At 35.7% G+C, this 25,573-nt stretch overlaps 1 protein-coding gene across 2 annotated transcripts in view; it reads left to right on the top strand.

Moving 5' to 3' along the window:
• ODAD2 (outer dynein arm docking complex subunit 2) overlaps positions 1 to 25,573 on the top strand; it is a 66,642-nt gene that overhangs the window by 11,318 nt on the left and 29,751 nt on the right. Inside the window, exons 5-11 of one of the 2 annotated variants that reach the window (XM_038128227.1) lie at positions 5,009 to 5,155; positions 5,437 to 5,646; positions 5,808 to 6,032; positions 8,306 to 8,416; positions 8,907 to 9,061; positions 12,702 to 12,944; positions 20,565 to 20,679. In XM_038128227.1, coding sequence (XP_037984155.1) covers positions 5,009 to 5,155; positions 5,437 to 5,646; positions 5,808 to 6,032; positions 8,306 to 8,416; positions 8,907 to 9,061; positions 12,702 to 12,944; positions 20,565 to 20,679 — 1,206 coding nt within the window. The remainder of the gene's footprint in view (positions 1 to 5,008; positions 5,156 to 5,436; positions 5,647 to 5,807; positions 6,033 to 8,305; positions 8,417 to 8,906; positions 9,062 to 12,701; positions 12,945 to 20,564; positions 20,680 to 25,573) is intronic. The other variant, XM_038128226.1, reaches the window with a different exon arrangement.

The following is a 25,573-nucleotide window of genomic DNA, read 5'->3' on the forward strand; positions in this document are numbered from 1 at the left end:
ACTTTGACCAACTCACCTTATTAGTAAAATATCTAACAACGAATCTTTTCCCTTCCTTATGAAAGTATATGGTGGGCTAATCTGGAGGAGATTTTCAACTGGATGGAAAGGTAAAGATGAAAAATAGACTCTGCTTTAGTTTGGGTAAGATTTTTGTTTTTCAGAAGATACCAAATGTATGTGACATAATCATGTGCCACCTGCTAATGTTTCATGGCACATGTTTGGCTCACCCGTCAGCCTTGGCAAACCTGCCAGCCTTCATATCACTCTTCTCTACTGTTCATGAATATCCCTTGGTTCCATCTTCCAGTATTAGCCAAGATTTTATCTTAAAATTCAGTAAAGAATGTGGTTACTGGGGAAAAAAAAGGAAATAAAAATATGTGAAAAATTCAATTTATAGTTAAGATTTGTATTTCCTAACAACCTTGATAGTGCTGATCATGAAAAAGAAATATTTTTATGATAACTTTACTAGGTAGGAAATATTTGGCAAATGGTGAACTCTCAAATTATTATTATAATTGGCAACTTTGAAGCATTGGAATAGCTCCCTGTTCAAAATACCATGCAATCATTCTTTATCCCAAGAGACATATAAAATTCATAACAACCAGTTGAATTTTGACCATTAACACCGATACCAACTCTGATGAATTTCTGTGTAGTGAAGGTTTAATTAATGTTCACAGGGTCACACATTCCTTAGAGTTTCATAGCTGATGAGATGAAAAAAAAGAAAAAAAAGTAAACAGAATTCAGTAAAACAGGAGAAAGAAGAATTGGTAGATGAAAAATAAAGGGCATAGGAAAAGAATGTAAAATAACTTAAGTGTGATTCTCCCCTTTCTGCAGGGTTGTAGTCTATGACGAAAGCATGTAATGAAATTAATGAGCTATAGCTTTGACACCATAACTGTAGTACCTCTAAAATAGTAGTAAATTGCCACAATTGTCTCAATATGACTTCAGATTTTATATTCATAAAGTAGATAATCAAATTGTTATGTTTCCTAAATAATTAGGGTGTGATTGTGTCTGAAAGGTAGCAAGAGTTTTAACTAGTGAGAGCAACATTCTGTGTTGTTTTTAAGTGTTCCTCATTGCTCTAGGCTCAATTGAATCACAGCTCACTCTACACACTTATTCCAGAAGCACGCCTGTGCTTCAGCCACGTCTTCACCCATATTTGTTTTTCCTATGCTCTCACAAAGCCCCGTTTCTAAGTTTGTTTTGTTTCTCCAGAGAACACCTGTCTCTTAGGTTTTCATAAACTATTGCTATAATTTTGTTTTCCTTGCAAAATTTTTTTTGGCTAGTTTGAAATGACACTGCCTCTTCTGTCTGTTCAGTGCTTCTGAAGCTTCAACACTATGCAGCCTCTCCAGCAGTCTGCAGAGGCAACAGTCCTTCCTAGTTCAACCTCATTAACTTTTCTCCTCAGATTCACATCCACTGGTTTCCTAAGTTAGCTGGATACCTAAAATTAAAATGGCTGTAATAGCATTAAGGTTCTTAGCCTCTTTCTGAGCCAAGTACTAGGCAAAGTCAGAATTGCTTAGGCAGGTCTGACACTGTCACACAAGCTCAGTAGCACATCTATTTTATGGACAGCAATTATCTCATCTCCAAGTCTCCAGTCAGGATTTACAGTGTTATGTCACTGTTAACAGTAGTGCTGTTTGTGTAGGGTTTTTTCTTTTTAAAATTTAATCCTAGATTAAATTTCCTTTCTCATTCAATTTGCTTCTAATTTCTACATGTTCTTTTAAAACACATATATGCTTTATTTTCCTCAGATGAAGTGTCCTTACAAAATTGTCCAGATGCATCTGGGGAAGAAATACACTCCTAAACTGAAAATTTCACAATGGAGTAGAAGATAAACTTGCACTGTTAAAGTATTATATATTACCTTGGCCAGGTTTTCTGTGGTTTTGGGGTCACCATTTCACTTCTTTCCAAGTTTGAGGTTTAAGAAGTTACTAGGAAAATATTCTGTTATTCGTAGTCCAAGGAAGTAAAAGTTCATATGTTTGCACATGAACTGTTAGACTTTTGCCTCCTCTACAGTAGAATCCAATTTCTGTGAATCAGAAAAGGCAAGCTAACAGAACGGGTACATGTCTTGGAAGAGTTTTCAAGAGGGAATCAGTGCTTGCCTAACAAAACCTCTTGCTTCACGGAGAAAATAATGGACATCCTTTTGTTTGGAAACTCATTTCATTTCAATTTTGTAAAATATGACAATTTAAACTCACTGTATCAGGGTCATGACATATGTGTCACTTCTGCCACTGTGTAGGGTCAGGGTCAAGGTATTAATCTGCAACTAAAACAGTGCAGCTTCTGTGCATTGTTGTAGTCCAGTATTAATGTTTTGAAATGTTGTGATGCCTGTGATTTTCCACAGGCTTTACTTATATTAATCTGTATGGTTTACATACTGCCAGGCTGGAGCTAAAGAATGCCAGAAGATTCAGGAAGTGGGTCAGGGAATCATTCCATAACTCAGTTATACTTGTCCATAAGTCATGTCTTAACAAGCTGCAGCTTGTATGTTTTATAAACTAAGATGAAAAATTGGAACTAGTATTTAAACCATGACAAAACTCAGTGTGCTTAGAGATTGACTAGCGTAGAAAAATTGCCTTGATCCAGCATATTATGTAGTTTATACATACGGAGTACTGCAGTACTCAGTCTTTCATTAAGCTTTATCAAAATTTATTTTGATGTTAAAGTATTTGTCAGTAGTTCTGCAGTTCTCAGTTGTTCCCATTTGTGAGCTTGAGGATTGTAACAGAGACATTACACATTCAGTGCAAGAAGATGTTTTACTTGTAGTGTAACAGTGATACTGGTTGATTTTCATGGATATATGTGTTGTACTGATATATAGGAAGAAAGGCACATTTTAAAATAAGTCTGTGTTTAATTTCAAGCCTTCAAATTGACTGTTGATCTGCCAGTAGAATCTATTTTGCTTCCAACATATCAGATTTCAAATGGTATAACAACATGATGCAGATTTTATGTCAACTTAATGGAGAGGTAACTATTTCCATGCATGTTAAAATCTATGCTGTAACTACTACAAGACTTACTGTAATGATAACTTCAAGAAACAAAAAATAATTGTTGAAACCATCAGCAGTATTTCTTATTTTGTAGAACTGATGCTTCAGCACATATGAAAAATATTTTATTGTGGTTTTACATTAAAAACACTTAAAGTGGTGTGTTTATTTTTAAAGCTGAAAAAATAAAATGCATATATATAATATACGGTTGTATTTTTTATTCATTATAAGAAAATTAAAAGTTTCTTTTTTAGAAACTTGGTCCATATTAAATATCATATGCTAACCATTATACATGTAAGATAAGGGAATTAAGGACTACTGTGTTATGTATAAATGCACTTTCACTGTAGGAGAAGCAGTTCTCAGAAGGAGAGACATCACTTTTCAGGTTAACACTATACTTCTTACAGTTATGTAAAATAATAAAAAGACTTTTTTTTTTTAAAACGCCTGTTGCAAATTTTTTATCAAACAAAGCAAAGTAAATATCAAAGTCTAATCTGTTAAAAGGCCACAGATTTCATAAAAGGATAGCTGCTAGTTTTTCTGAGCTGCAGAATATTCTCTGTAGTTTTGTAATCAAATTGTAGGGACTTTTTAAAAAATAATTAAGAATTTTATAAGTGTGGATAGACTGATTACTCTAGGAAAACATTTGAGAAATTGTTACATTATATTTTCCTCTAGGGCAGTTTTTCAAAGTAGATGAAAACATGTTATTAAAGCAAGACACATTTCATTCTGCTGAAGTCAAGATGATAAATATGATTTAAAAATAGAATTTAAAAAGTTTGGGGGCATCTTCCTCTAGGACACTATGTTTAAAAATCACCTTTACATTTAACCACATTTGTGGGGAAATTTTGTGGTATCTGTTGTTAAAAGAAATGTAGGTAAAAATTATGAAGCACTATGAATATATACTTCATTGATCAGCAGAAGTGTTTTGTTTGATGTAAACTACTGGTCTGAAACTTTATGAAGTAGTTCTCTCACATTCTTTTTGAATGTGTTTTCTCACTTGTGATTCTTTACTACATTTATAACAACCTAAAGAGCGTGTTAAATTTAAATTCTTTTTTTGTGCTGTGTCTGTCATACTGTTTCTGTTTACATTTAAGAAATATGCTTCAGAAGTTCTGGTTTTGTTAGATCTACCTGTTTTATATTAGCAAACATTACTCAGTTTTGTGATATTCTGTGTTTCATTATGATACCCACAATTCAGGAGAACATTTCCTCTGGGAAGGGTTGACTAAAAATCCTTTACAGATTCAAAACTCTCATTTAGAAGAGATGGGCTTGGACAGCACAGCTCAGATCAGGATGGGAGCCAAATCTTCCCTGGAATGCAGGAGGTGGATGCTGTAGTTTGATTTACTAGGTACTCTTAAGTTGTAGCTTCCACATTAGTACCAGCTGGCAGTGTTCACTCCAGCTTCTGTTGCAGCTACAGCTCAGATCTCCTAATTTCCATACAGGTTGGTTCATCCCTGATTTTATTGACAGTGAACCTATATTACAGGTTTAAAAGAATCCACTGTCATATGTCCTAACTTCCTATGTTGTGTTCTTTGATTTTTTTCTTTAAGTCTAGTTGCAGTGACTGAAATAGAGCTTATCTTCGCTTATCTTATTCAATAGAGCTTGAATGTTTAGAAGAACATTCAATTTGGTCTATTCACAGCAAGCCAAGTTAATAATTTTCCACCTGAGCTATTCACTCATTTGAATCTTTATGCCATTTACAGTCTTTATCAATAATTCCATTTCTTACAATGTTTGTGTTATTGAACACTATAAAGTCAAAATAGTCTAATGGTTCTTCTTTAGTAGTAGTTTTACTAGCACGACTAGAAGTGATTGAGTTTTATATTAAATGCACTTTACATATTTGTTAATTATTTGCTTTATTTTAGGGAGGTGATCCAACAGCCACTGTAATTGCACTGTGTTCAATGAGGGATTTCAATTTGTCTGAAGAAACGTGTCAGCTGGCCATCAAAGACACTGGATGTCTTGAAGTGTTAATTAATTTACTTGATACAGAAGAAATTAAATGTCAGGTAATGAGCTTTGTCAAATAGAGCAATGAATATGCCTTTTTTATTAGAATATTTTTTTGAGTTTCAGAGTTACAGAGTGTAAAGAAAATTGATTTCTCATTTCTGTCTTTTCTTGTTTTCTTCAGATTTTTTAGAAAGACATCTATGTCTTTGACTTTCAGTTTCCTTCTTTTCTCCTGATTAAATATAAAGAAAAAATTTAATAACCCATCATTTAAAATAATGTGAATGTTTTTATATACCTAAATAATGTTTAACTTCTATCGTTTCCCATTATTTAGACTGGTTCATTAAAAATCCTGAAGGAAATTAGTCAAAATATATTGATCAGACATGCAATTGCAGATCTTGGAGGCTTAGAGATCATGGTGAAAATACTGGACTCTCCAGATACCGATCTAAAGTGTTTAGCAGCTGAAACAATTGCCAATGTTGCTAGATTTAAACGAGCACGAAAGACAGTAAGGAAATATGGAGGAATCAAGAGATTGGTAAGCAGACATTAGAATTTGTACTCTTGTCATATGCATATTTTTGCTGAAAAAATACATCACGTGTTGTAATCATGATCAGTTGTACTGTTTGTCATAATTGGAATGCAGCATGATATCAAAGTTTCCTGTAGATATTAAGAAATTGGTATTTTTTTTAGGTTGAGCTGTTGGAATCTATTTCGGTGAGATCATCATACCAAGCCAAAGACACTGAAACAGTGCGCTGTGCAGCTTTGGCACTCTGGAGCTGCAGCAAAAGCACCAAAAACAAGAAAGCAATCCGTAAAGCTGGTGGCATTCCATTACTAGCTAGATGGCTCAAATGCTCACACGCAAACATCTTAATCCCAATAGTGGGGACACTACAAGAATGTGCCTCAGAGGTGAGTAAACACATACAGCTAAGGTATTTCTAAGCATTAAAGAAATTCACAACTAATAGGAAATACTACATTCTACAGTTACTTAAATCACGTCAATTATGATCCTGATGGGATCATCAGGAAGTAGATGCTTTATGTAATCAAAGTGGTTTTGAGAAGGTCACAGCTTGGATTGAAGTAAAAACCATGTATTTTTTACTGAAAAGGCTAGGAGTAATACATGAAAGAAAAAATGTGAAATGAAAGCCTTAATCACTTTCTTTTTTTTCTTATTTTTTTCATCATACTTTACAGATTTGGCAACCTAAGGTGCTGTGTTCTGGTTAAGCAATGCATTTAAATTCTACCAAACTAACCTGCAGGTGTGGCCAACAAGATCCAAGGCAGTGCAGGGCAGAATGATTTACAGTGTCCTTGTGTATTGGGTCTGATCCGTTGCAAATAGAAGAAAGGAATATATGTGATTTTTCCACAGATTACTGTAGCACATTTTGCAGCTTTGAGTAGATTCAGTTTTTAAATTTGAGTACAAATATTTTTTTACCATAACCGTGTAAGGGATTACGTTAATGGGACAATTCTGTTTAATATCTTTATGAATGACCTGGTTTGAAGGGGTTGTGGGCACCCTCAACCTCAGTGTTTGCAGGCACACCAGGAGTAGGAGTGTCAATCTACTGAAGGGCAGGAAGGTTCTGCAGAGGGCTCTGGACAGGCTGGATCCATGTGCCAATGCCAGTGCTATGAGGTTCAACAAGGCCAAGTGAGAGGTCCTGCACTTGGGTCACAGCAACCCCCACAGTACTACAGGCTGGGGAAGGAGTGGCTGGAAAACTGCATGGTAGGACAAGATCTGGAGGGCTAAACATGATCCAGTGTGTGCCCAGGTGGACAAGAAGGCCAATGGCATCCTGGCCCGGATCAGCAATTATATGGCCAGCAGGACCAGGGCAGTGATCATCCTCCTGTGCTAGACAAATCCTGTGTTCTGGGTTCCTCAATTCAGAAAGAACACTGAGGTGCTGGAGTGTGTTCAGAGAAGGGCAATGGAGTTGGGGAAGGGTCTGGAGCACAAGGCTGGTGAGAAGCAGCTGAGGGAGCTGGGGGAGTTTAGCCAGAGGAGAAGGAGGCTCAGAGGGGACCTGATCACTTGCTCTAGCTACCTGAAAGAAAGTTGGAGCCAGGTGGGGTTGTTCTCTTCTCCCAGGTAACAAGCAATTGGATCAGAGGAAATTGCCTCAGGTTGAATCAGAGGAGTTTTAGATTGAATATTAGGAAAAATTTCTTCACCAAAACAGTTGTCAAGCACTGGAACGAACTGCCCAGGGGAATGGTTGAGTCACCATCCCTGGAGTTACTTAAGAGATGTGAAGATGTGGCACGTAGGGATGCAGTTTAGTGGTGGACTTGGCAGTGCTGGGATAATGGTTGGACTCAATGATCTTAAAGGTATTTTCCAACCTAAATTATTCTATTTGTTTATGATTATCTTCATTTGAACTTGAGGTGTATTGCATTTCAGATAAAATAATATACATAATTTGTCTTGGTGAATTTGAGGCACAAAGGACATATTTTTAAAAGAGATTTTACATTATTAAACACTTTGTCTGTTAAAAATTGGCTTCTTGATTTACACAAATTAATGCATGTTCCATGAGACACAAACCTGGCAGGTTTTATGTTCAGTAAGTATGTATTGAGAAGGTGTCATTTTTGAGGGTTTCTTATATGGCCTAACTTGGAAGGAACACCAAATGCATTTCTTACACAGATGTTTCCCCCACTTAAAAAATTATCCCATTACAATTCCTGTGGGTTAAATTTGGATGACAATATCACTAAAAATGTTAATTCTAAGAACATGTTTTTCTAACCTTGTTTTAGGAATAGATCTGTTGTTTTGGCTGCTGGTTCTTCATGAAGTGAGTGGGTACTTCTTGATCCCATTCTGAACCTTCTTTTGCTTTCTTGGGTCTGAGCAGGGAGTCTGGACCCCTTTCAGAATATTCTGCATTCTTCATAAGCCAAGTGGCTACAGGATAGGCAGTGCAGTACCTCGGTTTACAGGTGATTTGAAGAGCACTGCAGAGAATGTCTGTATTTGCTTACCTCTGAGATCATCAGTAGTATTTCCAAGGCAATGATGACTTGTGCTTACATATAGGACAAGGCTTCTCAATATCAAACCCTATAATTGTAGCATTGTATTATTATTGTGACCTATTAACTGTTAACATGCAGGATTTAAAAGATGCAGTTTATCTTTTTAGCCAAGTTACAGACTTGCAATAAGAACAGAAGGCATGGTTGAGAACCTAGTGAAAAATCTGAGTAGTGAACATGAGGAGCTCCAGATGCATTGTGCAAGTGCCATATTTAAGGTAATTTTATTATAATCAGTAGATCAGAACCAGCATTAGCCCTTTGTTTTCATGTCATTGTCAGTTTTAAATTTTCTTAATTTCACTATTTAATGTGTAAAAAATTATAGAAATGTTTTGAATATTTTAGCTCCATATTTAATATTATAATTAGGTTCCTACTTACTCTTTATGTGTACAAGCATTAAATTGCAGAGGTAACCAGTGGAGAGTGGTGAGGCATACTGTGCATAGAGCTGCTTTGGTTTTTTTTTTTTTTTGTTTGCCCCTAAAGAGGACAATGTGACAGTATAAGCACTGCTACATACACAGCGGCAGTTTACTGTCACTCTCTCAGTGAGTTGTTAGCATATTCAGATACTTGAATACAACATTTATGTTTTCTTCTCTATTAGCTTTTACTAGTTACAATGAAATACAGCTAGCTTTTGAAGACATAATCTTACAGACTTTTACATGATATATATGTTTAATATGTATTTTTTTATAGTGTGCAGAAGATGAAGAAATACGTGACCTGGTTAGAAAACATGAAGGTCTACAACCACTATCTGCTCTGCTTGATAAAAGTGAAAACAAACAACTTTTGGCAGCTGTGACAGGAGCAATCTGGAAATGTGCAATCAGTAGAGAAAATGTGTTAAAGTAACAATTTAATTTTACAAGCATTTCTTACATTATCATGTTTTGATTTTATGGGCCTCTATTGTTTTCAAAACTGTTGTGTCATAATTCTTCAAAATCAGTTTTTATAATCAGCTGGGCTTTCAACTTAGGTGTTATAGTATTTAAAAATTGCCACCTGACCTCATCAGGGTAGAGTGGAGACAGTGTTAAGTTCCTAGAATCTTAACAGTCAGTGAAGGCAGGTGGTGCCTCTAGTTAAGCTATGGGACTCTAAGTCAGGAGGTGTACTAGCACATAGTAAACATTTGACACGTGGCATATCTGATGTCCCCCCTCCTGTCTGTAGCTTACAAGCCAGAATCACTGCTGCATGGTAGAGAGAGTACTTAGTACACTTTAATGTTTTACATCAAGAGAGACAGAGCCCAAATTATTTCATTGGAGGGTAGATATCTGATACATGTTAGAAATGTACTGGAGTCTAGGATTACTAGCCTAGATGCCTCTCTTCTTGACTACAGAAGGGGCTCAGAAAAGTAGCTTAGTCTAGAGACCCAGCTTCTAAATGAGTGGAATTAACTGATGAGAGTTCTGCTGTGAGTATCAACAACCTCTCAGTACCAGGGTTCTGAGTATTTATTTGAGAATGTGACAGTAGGAGCTGTCACTCTCTGCCTTCCATGAAGCAGATTAATGATCAAGAACACTTTACCCTCTCATCTAAAATTAATATAACAAATTCACGCACCTTACCTAAAAAAAGGAAACTGGCTCCACTATATATGTGCTAAGTTTCCTGCCGAAATTATGCTGCTCTGTATGTAGAGCATGTGGAAAGGTTAGAAGGAGTATTAGTAAGGGGTAACATCTTCCTGCTGCCCTAATTTAGTGTACCTTGCTGGATAAGTAGATAATCATAGATAAAGACTGGGTAAAAATTAGGAGGATTTCCAGGTTTTACATTCAGCCTTTTTACTGTCTTAAATGAGTTCCCAAACTATTGGTATATAGACCTATGGTCTTTACTTCCTCTGCTGCTGACCTACTGCTTTTTTTTGCATTATTAATTGCACCTAACTTTTCATATGGATGTATCCTTCTTTTCTGTGGACTTAAGCTTTGTGCAGAGGTATCCTGATTTTGGATCAATCAGTGATGAGACAGACGGAATGGCTCTCTCTGTACTAGTAAACTAAACAGGGCCAAATCTTTCAGGTTTCAGGCTCTATGTTAGGATTATCCATACTGTTTAACTGCCAGCACAGTCCCTTACACAGTTTGCCAGCACATGCTCTCCCAGACAATGCCCAGACACTCCTTGGGAACGGTGCAGGCAACAGATTGTTCCCATTAGGCAGAATGGGTGAGGCCACCCTGCATTGTGAGGATAGGAGATTTTAGCCATATGGATGCTATGTTGTGCTTCTTATCCTCAGGGCTAGAGAATGAGCCCTAGCCTGTTTTATTTATTAGTATAGCTGTAGCCAATAATTCTGTCCAACTGCAAACAGATTTTTGTTGGGCTACTCGCATATCTTTGGCAAGTGGTTGATGCTCCACAAAGGTTACTAGCCCGGCACAGCTCCAGCTGAATTCACGTGTTAGGTAGTACTGAGTCTGAAGCAGTAAGCCCTGGCCAAACTCAAGATGGGAGGGCATTAAAGAAAAGGGAGTGAGGATAATATGAAAACGCCTAAGCAGACCTGGAGGGATGAGCCTGAGTCTGGCATGAAGCTAGAACTAACAAACCCTGCTAGCTCCTGCAGGGGCACTTAATTATCTCTGAAGTGTTCCAGAGTATTTCCTGTACCTGGAGGTCGCTGCTGAGATGTGCTGACTCAGCCGTGAGCCGGGGCAGGTGCCGGTGCCTGTGCCTGTGCCTGTGCCTGTCCCTGTGCCTGTGCCTGTGCCTGTGCCTGAGCCTGTGCCTGTGCCTGTCCCTGTGCCTGTGCCTGAGCCTGTGCCTGTGCCTGTCCCTGTGCCTGTGCCTGTGCCTGTGCCTGAGCCTGTGCCTGTCCCTGTGCCTGTGCCTGTGCCTGTGCCTGTGCCTGAGCCTGTGCCTGTCCCTGTGCCTGTGCCTGTGCCTGTGCCTGTGCCTGAGCCTGTGCCTGTGCCTGTGCCTGAGCCTGAGCCTGTGCCTGTCCCTGTGCCTGTGCCTGTGCAGCTCCGGGTGCAGCTGGCGTGGCAGCGGCCCTACTGCTCCTGGACACAAGATGGCCCGAGCCAGCAGCTCTGTCTGAGAGCAGCCTCCCCGCTGCACAGCCAGCTCACAGCGTTCCATCTGTGAAGAAGTTGATATGCCAGCAAAATTCAGTTTTGTTTTGTTGTTTTTTAAAATTATTTGTTTACTTTATTGCTCTTTTTTTTTTTCATGCGGTTGATGTATACTCTTGAAAAAAAGAGTTGTAGGGATACTTCCAAATTACAGTGAACAAGGAGAGAAAAATTTCTCTTTAAGCAAAAGTCTGGATGATGAAAAACAAAAGTTTCTCATTTCTCAGTTACTTTAATTATTATGCTGATAATCCATCTTGGAAAGATTAATTTTTATTGAAACATCTAGTTCTGCAGTAAAAATCTCTGAAATACTAATATTTTTTTGTATAAAAGAAAAGCCACATGAGAAACTGATTCCTGGAAAATAGTTTTTGTAGCTCAAGTAGACATTCCCAGAAGCTAGGGGCTGGGAGGAAAGCACAAACAAGAACTCAGTGCTCTCAGAGAAATTTTCTCTGATAATTAGATTATATACAAGTTAGATTTAGCTTGATATACCACATGGAGCTATCAGGGTGTATCAGCAAATGTATAAGAGGAAGATGCAGTATTTATTAAGTGTTAAGAATCTCCTAAGTTTTAAACAAAAAAAAGCAAACAAAAAAAAATTAAAAAATATTCCAGCACCAAGGAAAAAATCCTGTTCTGAAAGAGGATCTTTTGAGGTTTAACACACATCTCTTTGTAGGATAGGACCATCAAGCTTTAAAAACCCATATTTTTGATTCTCTGTATCAAAAGTTCTATGAAGAATGGGGAAAGTATTAGTACAAGAGTCAAGTCAAATTTCTGTCAACTTATTTCTGAATTACAAGTTGGAATCTAACATTGTGCTATAAAAATGTACTAGAACTATGGCTCTGACATCAGGAAAATGCAGTGTATTAGGCCTGAACTGAATATAGAACTGCTCAGGGTAAACTCTCTAAAGGCTCATATTTAGTGAAAAGTAAGGGCCATCCTTTGGTTCAGAGAGGTGGAGGAGGGTCTGGTACAATACTACTCCAGCTGTTGTTAATATAGCAGGGAAAAGTGTTGGAAGTAAAGATAGCACATTAATTGCCAGTATTCTGGTTTGACTTCAGCTGTTTGTAGGTGTTGCATATACATGTCAAGTTTAAAAAAACCCTCAAACTACTCAGGAGGTTCTTAGCTAAATTGTAGAAATGTAGTTAGAATGGTAGAGTAAGAAATGAGACTGTATGTCACACTTAGAGTAATTGATTGGAATGGTTTACCTGTATTGGGATTTCTTCAGCAAGGTGATTTGCATACAGAAATTAAAACTTGTACTTCAAGTACAATAATACTTTAGTTATAAAATTAAGCTTATATTGGTAACACACTGAAAATACCAACTTTGGATTTATTGGTCTTTTAGATTTCAGGAATATAAAACCATAGAAACTTTGGTAACATTGCTTACTGATCAGCCTGAAGAGGTCCTTATAAATGTCATTGGAGCACTGGGAGAATGTTGCCAAGAGGAAGAAAATCGAGGCACCATCCGCAGATGTGGTGGAATTGCACCTATAGTGAAGTTACTGACTGCAACTAATCAGGCCCTGCTTGTGAATGTCAACAAAGCAGTGGCAGGTTGTGCAATGGAACCTGAAAATATGTCGTAAGTTATTAATATTCACAGCATTTTAAATACTGAAAAACAGTTCAGTTATTCTGGTGCAAATATAGTAAATTCTAATCTGATTTAAAATATCTTTTGCTTCTTGCTTTTTACAGAGCTGTGTGGGTTAGTCACATCTTACTGTAAATTTGCTATAGATAAAAAAATATTAAGAAAATATACAGAATGTAAAGCTTTCACATTTTAAGAAAAATAAAAAAAACCTTTAGTAAATTGATTTTTGTTTAAGTTCAAATTCAAAGTTACAACCACCATTTTGAAGTGCTGCATGACAGGTCTATGTTTTGCCCTCTCTTTTTACTTCTGTTCTTAAGTCATTAAAAATAGCCTAAATTAAGAGAGTTATTCTAAAAGGAAATGTACACATTTACTGTCATGAAAATAAACTCAGTTTTTTGGTAGTAGAGTATTACTTGCATTGTATAGCTCTTTTGTCCCTCTTCATCATTCCTTTTGTGAACTCAGACAGTTTTGGATCCTTTTCTCCCCTCTTATTCCTTTGCAAAATCAAAGGAAAACACAGTCTTTGATTCTTTGATGTAGAATTGTACAAATTACGAAGATCGTTGAGTTTTATGATGAAGTGTTCTAGTTTAATGTTGAGGTCGGCATTTGTGGCATTTACTGTTCTCTTACAGGGATATTTACTTCAAGATTCTCAGCGTATTTCCCTCCTTATACATGAAGGAGGTTAGAAAGAGAGTTTTATTAAGCTCCTCCTGTTCTGATTTGCATCATTCACTTGATATTCATATAGCAGTGCAGGGAATTCTTTCCCTGAATAAGGCTTTTGTTTTCATGCTTTGGCTGTCACCCAGTGGCAAAAGGCTGGATGGTACACAACCATAAACATGGGTTGTATGAGCAGTTAGCCATGTAGCATAAAAGTATAAATAAATGAAATCATTTTAATGACATTTCTCACTAAAAAACAGCCTTTAGCATAATATATTAACCTAAGAGAATTAGCATTGCAAATACTGAGAAACTTAAATGCCAATAAATATAAACTGATATTTATAAAAGCTCAGACATACTCCAGTACTCAGAACTGTCACTTGTAGTATTCAGAATGGACAACTTCATACTGGAATGTGTTCAGTATAAGCATAAAAAAATGCAAGTTGCTACTGAAAATTGTGATAGAACAGAGTCTGTCTTGTCTTTGAGAAGGAGAAAGTACAGGTTTGGGACAAAATTTATATTATACAGTTTGTAAAGAGTGAACAAAGGAATCAAATACTGAATTCCATTCATATAAAACATTCTCTGTTGAAGTTCTCAACTTTAGAAGTGTTTCTAAAAGTATTTCTAAACATTACCAAGTAAGCAAGATCTTAAATAAGTGTGATTATACTTTTTGGTACTACAAAAAAAGTTACACAAAAATTATTAGCATGACTGTGCCGTGTACCTGTTGTATTGTGCTAGCTATGGTTGTAGTACTAGAAGAGACACTGCTGCTATATTTTTACCAAAGCATGATTCATCCCAGTGTGAATAAATTCAGCAATTTTAAAAAATAATGCTTAGTTAAAACAGCATAATAACAGCAGTTAGTTGACAGCAGTGTAACTGCTCATATGTCTAAATTGTTTCCTTGATTGAGTGCTGCGCCTCTCACAGGGCACTTACAAGCAACCTCCCCTCCCACCACTGACCCTCATCTCTCTCAAAAAAAAACAAGAAAAAGAAAAAAAGTATGTCCATTCCTCTCCCTTCTCCTCCTCTCAGCTCAGTACAGCAGAAGTTGAAAATATATCTCTTCATCCAAATTGTTCTCCTTTTGGGGAAGAACAAGTCACCAAAGACATGAAATGCACACACGCACAGAGTCTGTAGTACGACTCTTTTCTGTTTACAAAATTAGGGCCTAAAACAATAAATAGCCTTGTTAGAAACTACTGTGAAGGTCAGTCTCTTTCTGTAAATATTTTCTGAAGTTCTTTATCAAAAAGACACATCTTAACAAGGGTGTGGAAATGTGGCAAGATTACCTTCTAGAAAGAAGCCAAGCAAAGCCACTGGCAGCCTGTACGTGTATAAAGGTGATGAGAATTTTCTGTTGCAGCAGGTTGATGCTTAGGTGTTCATGCTCTTTCAGATTCATGTAGCTGGATCCTTATTACATTTCTTATTTCATAATCACTTGTTTCTTAGTATGGTTTGACAGGTTCTAGGTAATCAGTTCTCTACTGTTTTTTTCCTACCAAATTTGGCTGGCAGGTCTTAAGGCTTGGGGATTTTTTTTGTCATGTGGTACAGACAGGCTCTGTTTACAGTGTAACTTTTTTAGTTTGGTATTATAGAAACTTTTAGAATTATTATGATTTTCCTGGATTCTGCTGTCATTGACTTTCATATGTAGTAAAATTTAAGCCCTCATAAGAATTGAGATTTTTCAGATCTATTCTTACATTTCATTAGCTGCAGGTGTGTTTGACAAAGTATTGCTTAGAGACGAAATACTCAGTTTAGCAGTCTTCTACTTTGAATGTGCTTATCCTTGATATTAAGTAGATATGTGAAGACCATACAGACCAGGAGTGGAGTTCACATAATTTCTGTAAATGATTCAGATATATAAGGAAGAGGTTGTGATTAATATAAGAAATAAAACATTATGGACTAGAAAAAGCTGAGAATATTCTATGAAGCAGTGCAGTTAAATTCTGAGGGAAATACTGTGCTGTTATTTTATGTTCCGTGGAAGAAGCTTGCACTGACAAAGAGAGACTAATAGATAGGCATAGGTGAATGTACATCTTCTATATGTCTTTTAAATATTTTATTTCTGCCGTGTTTCCTGGTTGACACTGTGGCTTTTCAAATACGGAATGGAAGGTACAGTAGTGTTACTTTTCTGCACCAATCCTTTACTTCAAGGCAACTTGAAGGAATTACGTGATTCTTACTGACTCTGTTGAGCTATTTAAAATAAAAAAACAGCAGCCAGATTCTCTCACAGCCAAAAATGAGTTGACTTATCTAAAAAACCCAACACAGTTATGTGACTGAACTTCCTTACGCTTATGTAGACAGCATGAAGCTGTTCTCCATACTTGGTCTGCTGTACCATCACTGACAGAGATGTTGCTGTATATTTTTTATTTATATTTATCTTTTTGAGGAACTTTTTATAAGTTACTAACTTTATTTAACTAAAAACAAAGGGCTAGTGCTTATTCTTTAACTGACACTAGATTTTCATTTACCCTTTCCATTTGAAAATCCATAGACTGCATCGCTGGCATTCAAGACTGAGGATTATTTTAGCCAAGCAGATGGAGTTTGAGTCATTGGTATATAATACTATTTATCAAAGCAGTCAGCAGCAACCAGTGAAAGTTGTAAGAAAAAATGCTAAATTGTGGTTTCAAAAAAGATGAGATTACATTCTGACAGAATTAAACCCTGTAATCTTACCAGTGAGCACAATACAGAGTCAGTATAACTTTGTTTATTTACATTTGTATTTGTGGTCTAAATTGGCAGGCAATTAAACTGAAGTTCTCAAAGTTCTGGTAAGTAAAAAAAAGTTCTGGTAACATTTTAGCATAGTAAGATGATAGATATGACAAACAGATGTCTAGGCTGTGTGTACATATGTGTGTTTAAGCAATTCATGTTGACATTTCTTCTGGAAATGTTCAATATTAAGTTTTAACTTGAAAAAGAGGTACTAGTTCAGATTAACAGTTTTGCTAATTTCAGATATATTTAAAAAAGCAAAGTAAATTTCTAGAATTGCAAGCCACATCTTGCTTATAATATTTAATGATATAATGATAATGAGATTGTTACATAATGTGAAAAGTCTTCATTAGGCAACTTTTGCCTGTGAACACAGAACAAAAGTAATTTTAAAAAATTATCTTAAGTTGACCAGTCTGCACTAGTAAAATAGCAAATACCAATTCACTGTAACCTAAAAATTGCAATAATCTCTGAATGGGTTTAATTGCAATAAAATCATTTGCCCATAAGACCTCTTCTGTGTACACCATACATATGTTCTTTGTTGGAAGCAGGAAGATGTTTTGGTCCTACACCTTGCCATTTGGTAGGAGTGATGATGTCAGCTGAAAATATCCCTTCACCTCTACTCTGATCATGTCTGGCCAGCAGAGCAGCCCATGACAGGAGTGCTTCTTCAGCCAGTTCTAACTTTTGGTTATTTTGAGGAGCAGAATAATATTCTAAATTATATCATTATAATCACAGTATTATATAATTACTATATTATATAATCACTTTAAATTAAATTAAAATTATAAATTAAAATTATATATACTCTAAATTATATCAGTGATCAAACAAGATCAGTCTGTGACAGAGAACTTTGAATTAGAAGAGGTGGCCCCAGTTCCATTGTGAGATGTCTTGGCTGTGCTAAGGAATAGAGGCACAACAGATCAGAACCTGGGCTCTTGCATTTGAACTCCACATATTTATGTATTGTTATGTAATTACAGTGAAGAACCAAGTGGCTTATAATAAAGTTTACATTTGTACTGTGAGTGAGTTTCATGACTGTAAAAATTTTGACTATTAATAGTGTTCTGGACATTAAATACATTACATACACGCATACATACATACATACAAAAGCAGATCAACTATTCCATAAAGCATTTGAATATTAAAGTATTAAATATTAAGACTTTTATATCAACTAAATATTGTATTATTGCAGCTTTTATGAGATTCCATTCAGCTTTCAAATAAAATGTTTTGCATTTTTATTAAAAAACCTGTCTTTTAACAGACCCTTGAGTGGTTGCCTGCTCCAAATTTTAGTGTAGTTTAATTTTATCAACAGAATATCAACAAATTATAGTAATATAAATTACTTAAGTGACTGAAGCCACAGAGTGAATAATGTGCTAACTATACGTGAATACAGAATTGAATGCCAACCAAAAAGTAAATTTCATGTTACATTTGCTTGTATTTATTGTGGTAAGAAGCTTTATTACTTCATCCCGTTAATAATATTATAATACATTGTGGGAAGAAAATTAGATACAAAAAATACATAAAAAAGCAAATTATAATGTTGTTTAGCATTATGCCATCAAAGCTAGAATTTCCAAGATTACAGGTCTATTTTCCTCTTTCTGTTTTTGTAAAGAAAACTGAATGTGTATTTTTTGTCAGCTTTAAAAAGGAGTTTTTCCAAGGGAAGGAAGTTAATGTCTAAGCACTTTTATAGAGGAAACATTTTTCAGGACCATTTATTTTAGTGTTCTCTTTGCTGTAAAGGCAAATGCACTCATTCAGCACCCATTTTCTTCATCTGCTGGATTGTGTAAGGAAACCATAGGAAGATTTAAAAATTGAACTTTTTAGCACTGCTTTCTCGATTGGCAAATGTATGTTCTCATGAAAATGAAAATAAGGCTTGTTCTTGCACAAATTGTTCTTGTGTGGCGATTACACAATTACAATTCTTCCAGAGTGAGAATTTAAGAGCATCATTCCTGTATGTAGAGGTATTTTTATTTGTTGGTCTACTGTAACAGCAAGTAATCAGTGATGAACAATGTGATTTGGAGGTTTTATTGTTTTGTTTTTACTGTTTCCTAGTTTTATTTTATGCATGTTGAATGGTCAGAGAACTATACTTTCACATAGTCTGAGCTGGGTTCTGTTGATCTAAGACAACTGGTCTTTCCAGTCTTTAAGCAGAAGGCAAAACTCTTTAGCAAATTAGCGATAGAGGGAGGCAAGTTTTTCTTGAAATACTGAAGACCAGAAAACTGAAAAGAAAATGAAAGTAAACTTCCAATTGAAAAGGAAGCTTTAAAAGAAATAGAAAGGAAAGATAAATCAGCTTAGAGGTTGTTTTTTAAGGTGTGGTGGAAAAATCTGAGCTCAGTGTTTGGCTCCTATCTCTTGATTTTTATATACTTGTTGGAGCTGGGTCATTTATATTTAGGCCCTCTTGGGAGGAAGTACCTCATGTTGGTAAATGATCAGTACTCTGCTTGACTAGAGGAAAGATTCATGGGTTCTTTTTAATTAATTCCAATATAGGATAAAATTCCTTGTACTTTCTGAAATGACAGGAGAGTAATGTTAAAATTGCTTAAAAGTGTTTGGGGTTTGGAGGGACTTAAAAGTTTGTTTTGAAGCTTTTACTTAAGTCATCATTATTATGTCAAAATGTATGCGTAATTGTGTAGTCTGTGCTCCTATTGTTATATTTTGTTGTGTTAAGACTTCTGAATTTGTCCTTTGATGTTTTTCTTGCAATTGATTTGGACCTGAGTGAGTGAAATAAGCTATACTGAAACTGGCAGATCATAAAAATGTAGGGTTTTTTAGCTTAACCATAGCTTTGTTCAAAAAGTATTATTTTGAAAAACATAGTTGTTTAAACAGTTTACATTCAAATGTTATGAATAAAGTCCTTGGTTATTTTAGACAGACTACATGTCCTTATTTATTTCTTCTGCTTCAAATGATGATAGAATTACACACAAAGTTAATTTTATAGTTAGTTTTAAAATTTCCTGGCACAGCATATATAGTGAACAGAAATGAGATGCTTTACCTGCTTTTTTTAAGCTCTCTTAAAAATGTGTTTTGAATGCTCTTGCATTTACAATTAAAGCTAGAAACACATTATATGCAATGGAATTTTTTACTTTTGAGGTTAGACAATGAAGGTGTGCTTGCTTCTCTTCAACTTCAGTTCATCTGCTTTGAGTTTAATGCAGTGTTTTGAAAAAAGGGATGTTGTTAAAGGCTAGTAAGTTTTGTCTGACCTTCCTTTTCATTTAGGGTATTCATTGGAACCTAATGTGAAGTTATGATCCCCAAGCCTGATCGATACGTAAACATAACCCAGATGGTGTAGAGATGATTCTGATGCTAATTCATTTCTCAGCTAGTCATGAAGATACTTTGATTATAGTATGTTTAAATAGTTATAACATAGTGCTCAGTGTTGGTCTTGTTAGGAAGGAACATATGGGAAACAAGTTACACGTTATTCGTGCCCAACAAAGGATGCTCTGTAGTGTGACCATTTTAATTTCTAATGCTTGATTAGAAACATAGTTTTTAAAAATATGTCATAGAGCAAGGTAAATACATTAAGCATAGACTGAATAAAAAGTTAAGTACATAGTTTTGGGCATAAATATTTGTTTTGGAAAGTATTTGTTACTATATGAAAGAAGCCAGTATGCTCAAACTCAGATTTCACTTTGCATGCAGATCATTAAAAAGTCACATGCTTGTTTTCACGTTTATGAGTTCTGGTTATAATGTAGCTTACTTTATCTTCTATAAGTACTCTGAATGACAGTGCTGGAAAAAAGTAAACAACATTAGTGAGATTTAGTTAGAAAACATTCTGTCTTTACATCAGTTATTGGCACCCATCTGTTATAATGGGCACTGTTTGTTGAGTATGTTGATGGTGATTAGCTGTCAATAAAACACAAGCACTTGCATAAAGCAAAACAGTATGTCAGAATCCTGCCAGTGTTTCTTAGAGCAGTGTTCCAAACAAACTGATATAATTTGAGATTCAACATTGTATACTCCATAATTAATGTTCCCTTTTTTGATCTGTTTCTGCAACAGGATAATTGACAGTCTTGATGGAGTCCGCTTGCTATGGTCATTGTTGAAAAATCCTAACCCAGATGTTCAAGCAAGTGCAGCTTGGGCTCTTTGTCCTTGTGTTGAAAATGCTAAGGTAAGAAACTATTTAAAGTAACAGTTTTGTTATATACATACATATATATCTATCTATATCTATATCTATATATATAGATATATATATATAGATATATATACACATACTCATATATTTTTTATATTTGGATAATTTCCAGCAATACTTTGCTGTTTGCTACTTACACTCTCTTAATTTCATTCTGTTAACTGCTTAAAAAACATGTGTATTTACTTTTCAAAAGTGGATAGTCCTCCATCTAGCACCCATTACATAATCTGTTTTGCCTTTACAGTGTTTTCTGTATTGACAAATATATTTTAGTAACTTATCAGTACCTAAGCTTACTGTTCCCAAAAAAAGCATGATGAAAATCGGACAATGCTGAAAACAGAAAGCTTCTACTCACAGGCTATGAATAGCATGGGTAATTCTAGTTGTTCTTCACTGTGGTCTACTTCAGCTGTATTCTCAAGAGACAATCATTTGGTTTTAGAGCATATTTTAGACTCAGTGCCAATGTAATCTTCAGGTTTTCTACTCGGACTGCCAACAAAAAGTGCCACTTGTGAATAGTGGTGGTTGTGCAGGTCCGTTGTGTACAGAAGACTGAGCTATTCATTTATTTCATGTCAGTTTCCAAATAGAGGTAAAATAGTGAGGATAAGCTGCAAGTCATATCTTTGAATTCTTAGCATTGACATTTGATAAAATAAATGGGCAAGGTTTTCTTCCCCATTAGAAGTTTCCTTGAGTACTAACTTTATACCTTAATCCCTGTACAGTACTAGCTTCCATTTCTGATTTACCTCTATATTTAATGCAACATTTGCATCTTATCTCTACTATATGAGAATTATATATCCTTCTACACAGGATTGGAGATCCTGACTATGTAAAGAATAGTAATTCCTTCTAAGTGCAAGATATCTGTGGCATCCTTTGCAGGCAGTTTCCTGTTTGGGATTGAGCACTGTGTGACTGCTATTAATTATGTAGATCATTCAATGATACAGATATATAGATATAGAGATATATGGATATCTAGTGAGAAAATTTGGTGTTGTTTTTTATAACTCAAGCACTTTTTATTTCTTTCCAATGATTTCTACAATGGCAGCTTGCTTGTCATTTTTCACATATGCTGGTTATTCTGAATTATCTTTTAATCTTTTTTTTTTAAATGTGCACTCTAATGCAGTAAAGTTTTTTGGTGCCTAATGGTGCAGTCGAAACATTTCTCCTCTGTAAAGATACGAATATAACTGCCTCTCTCTTGAACAATATTGCTATAACTGAATGTTAAAATACTACTTGATCTCAGTACTGAGGTAATACTTCCTATGTGTAAGACTCTGCAACTTGAAGTGCCAGAGTAGGACTGCACATTGCTAGAACTTCCACTAAAAGCCCTTTTTCAGAAACTAAGGGAATAGAGGACAACTAATGAAATTATGCATTACATGGATTTTTTTCTCCATTTTTCCCCTGGGGTGTTTGATGAGTGCAAGCTATGTACACCCTTAGTGTAGCTATTCTCCTTTCATCTCTCTTGGCCGCCTTCCCTAATGCTAATCTGTGATCCCACAAAGAGTTCTTTGTGTGACACTGAGGCCAAGTGGCTCACTGAAACAAACCTACCAATAATACCCTTTCCGCTGACGCTGAATAGAAAGAAATATGTATAAAGCAGCAACTACAGCCACACTGAGGAAGTGCAGCAACTATTTCTCTCTAAAGAGATTTGGGTTTTTTTGTTCAAAGTTAATATTATTCAACAATTTACACGATCTTCCAAGGAGCAGTTTGGTTTATGCAGTGCTTGATTGAAAAGCAGTAATAAGTAGATGACTTTAAAGGGTTGTGTGTGTTCTGGTCTTTCTAATCCTGTACTTGGGAGTGCAAACTGTGTTTCAAATAGCTGTGAGAATGGAGTCCGTTTTCTTTCTGTGTTCTTTTGTGGAAGCTGTAATGGTTCTCTTCTGTGTTGTGGAGGTTCACAGATGAAATTGAATTTGTTAAGTAGTATCATAAACAAATTTTTATAACAAGTTAATGCAGCATCCATTTTTCTGCACAGATATTTTCATTTTACTACCAACTTAAAGGTTATTTTCTATATTTTAAAAAATCTTAGAAGCTAATCAAACATTCTGATACAGCAGTTATTTTGTAGGATGTGATTATATGTTTCTTTTTCATGCTAACTCTCACTACAATTGTTTTAAGAGTACTTCCCATAGAATTGAATTTTATTAGTATGATGTAACTAAGTGATATTGTTTATTACAAAGGAATTAAAGGAATTATCTTAACAGAAGCAGATTCTTATTAATTAGTTCCTTACTTCCTAAGGGAAAAGCTACTACTGCAGGCATATTGCTAGTAGCAAAGTGTAAGTGCACTGTCCAAGAAACACAAATGATTATGAAAAATGAGTAAGAGAAGTCTACTCAACTCTGTTGATGTTGGAACAGCAATATTTGGTTATGATGCTTCTTTGAAAAACAGTGCTTGTAATGTTCTCCCAACATACATCAGCCCAAACATAAACATTTGGAGAAATTCTACAAAGATGTAATTTGGGCTATTATAAAAACCACCCAAATGCATTGTGCCAGTAAAAGGAACACTGCCAGCTTGAGTCTGTATGAAAATTCCTATTTCCTCACAGAGGAACTTTCTACTGGAATCTTTAAATAAATTAAAAGAAAAAAAAAGAAAAAGGAAAAAAGTTCTAGAGGTTATTTTCTGTCCTCATATTTAGTAGAGTTTTGGGTGCAAACATTAAAATGCAGATGGTAATATCAGGTATCGTGTTTTTCTGTCCCATGTGCCTGCATATAAACTTTCAGCTTTCAATTTTAGCCTTGTTAAAGCTACAGCTGTGAGGTTTTCTCAAAGAACTTCATTAAGCCATCTATGTATAGAGTTGTCCTGGTTTCAGCTAGGGTAGAGTTAATTATTTCTCAGTAGCTGTTACAGTGCTGTGTTTTGTCTGTCAAAATAATTTAAGTAAAGAGTCAGAGACTGGGGGTTTGAAAGACAAGAGAAATAAACTTACACTTTTTTCTTAAAAATTACCTGTGGAATAGCATCTCACCTTTTTCTGATATATTGTGGTTTCAGTTCTACAGGAGACTCTCATGGGTGTGATAAAAGGTGAGACATGTAAAGTTGTCTGTGTATTTATTTCATAAGGGGAAAGAGAATGCCCATGCTGACACAAAAAACCCCAAAACTAAACCGGGTTTAAGAGGGAAGGGTCACAAAATGGGTATGTGTGAAGGTCAATTAGTGTTCAGTCCTGCAGCTGTATTATATAATGAGGAAGTGAGTTTTGCAGCCAACCAGCCTAGAGTTAACCTATGGGTAGAAAATATGTTGCTGATGACCTATTCTTACATAGATTTTCCTTGTTATGGAAAGTTTAACATAACCATATGTATAAAACCACAGAGAGCATTTCTTTTCTAAGAATAACAAAGACATGTAGTTGAAGTTGGAAATTCTTCTAATATTTAAAAAAAGTAAAACTATTTGCTGTTTTAAATACATTAAGATGCTTTGATTGCACATTTTACTAATTTGAAACTATAGTGTATAAAGATAATTGTGCTGCATACAACACACTGTTGTTCCTTTGTTTTACAGTTTAAATATTTTAGTTAAGTACTACCAATGCATTTTTGGTTTTGTACCATTCTTGGGTTAAGCCTTAAATGTCAAAATTTCCTGCTTGTGTATGTACAGTGTTTTCCAGTTTCTTTGTTTGCCCTGCTGTGCTTCTTGCAATTTTACACAGAAACCTTGGTTCAGACTTAGTGCTCTTACTGCTCTCTTTCCATTTTTCTATTTGTTTTCTCTAGACATTAGAATTTTTTATGTCTATCATACCTACTTCTCTGTATTTGCTCTCATTTTACACAGTTTTTACTCCCTGGTATCTGGATTTAGATACTCCAAATTTTTAGGCATTTTTTATTAACCAAGCATCAAAAGCATACCATGAGAGAGACAATAAGGAATTTTTTTTGCTTGCCTCTGAAGCCTTTCAGAGAACCAGTGTCCTCAGAGATTTAGGAAGCTCAGGAATCCAGACCTGGCTTGGTGAATCCATAAGTGACTGCTGTGCTTGCAGGGTACATGCAGAACCAGTTCATGCAATGACTCTTGACACTGGCTGCCTTGTTTAGTGAACTGACTCTCAGGAGTTGTTTGGGCCTCCTACAGACATGTTGGAGATCCTAAATGGACTGACATAAAATGCCCTGAGGTCTTTATTGCCTACAAATCTAGGAGTCCAGTTTCTGTAAAACACACAACGTGGAAGCCGGGAAGCAAAGGGTGTAGCCTCTGTCTCCCTCACACAGGAGACTTGGGCCCTAAGTTCCATGCAAAGCAGCTGTCTGAGAGCTCAGAGACCACAAGAAGCCAAAAAGCTTAGGAGCTCCTGGAGACCTGGATTTCCAGCTGTTTGGCAGCCCATCAGGCAAGAAGTCAAGGATTCTATGAAAACTAGAAGCCAAGGAGCCTGGCAGGCTACTCATCAGCCATCTGGCTGACAAGAGAAAAGATGAAGAGACACGTTGGTTATTTAGCCTGCCTTTCTGCCTGGTTTCTGTCAAAACTTTTCAAGAAGTCATTGTGTTCTCATGGAAGGTTTTGATTCCATTCCATTAGCATTTTCTGATGGAATACTGTTCCACTGGAAAATATTTGACCAGCTTTTCTTGTAGCTTGGTTTATTAACAGCTACACATGCTAGTCAACAGCTTGTTGTGGAGCTTCTTTGCTTTTAAATCTGATTCACTAGAAAAATATTTAGAAAATCTACAAAATACTTAAACCCCATCCTCCTCTAATTTTTTTCTTCTCTTCTTTGTTTTTCCTTTTTATCCATGTCCCTCTTTTC

This window comes from Motacilla alba, chromosome 2 (assembly GCF_015832195.1).
Source record: "Motacilla alba alba isolate MOTALB_02 chromosome 2, Motacilla_alba_V1.0_pri, whole genome shotgun sequence".
In the NCBI taxonomy this organism is placed as follows: Eukaryota; Metazoa; Chordata; class Aves; order Passeriformes; family Motacillidae; genus Motacilla; species Motacilla alba.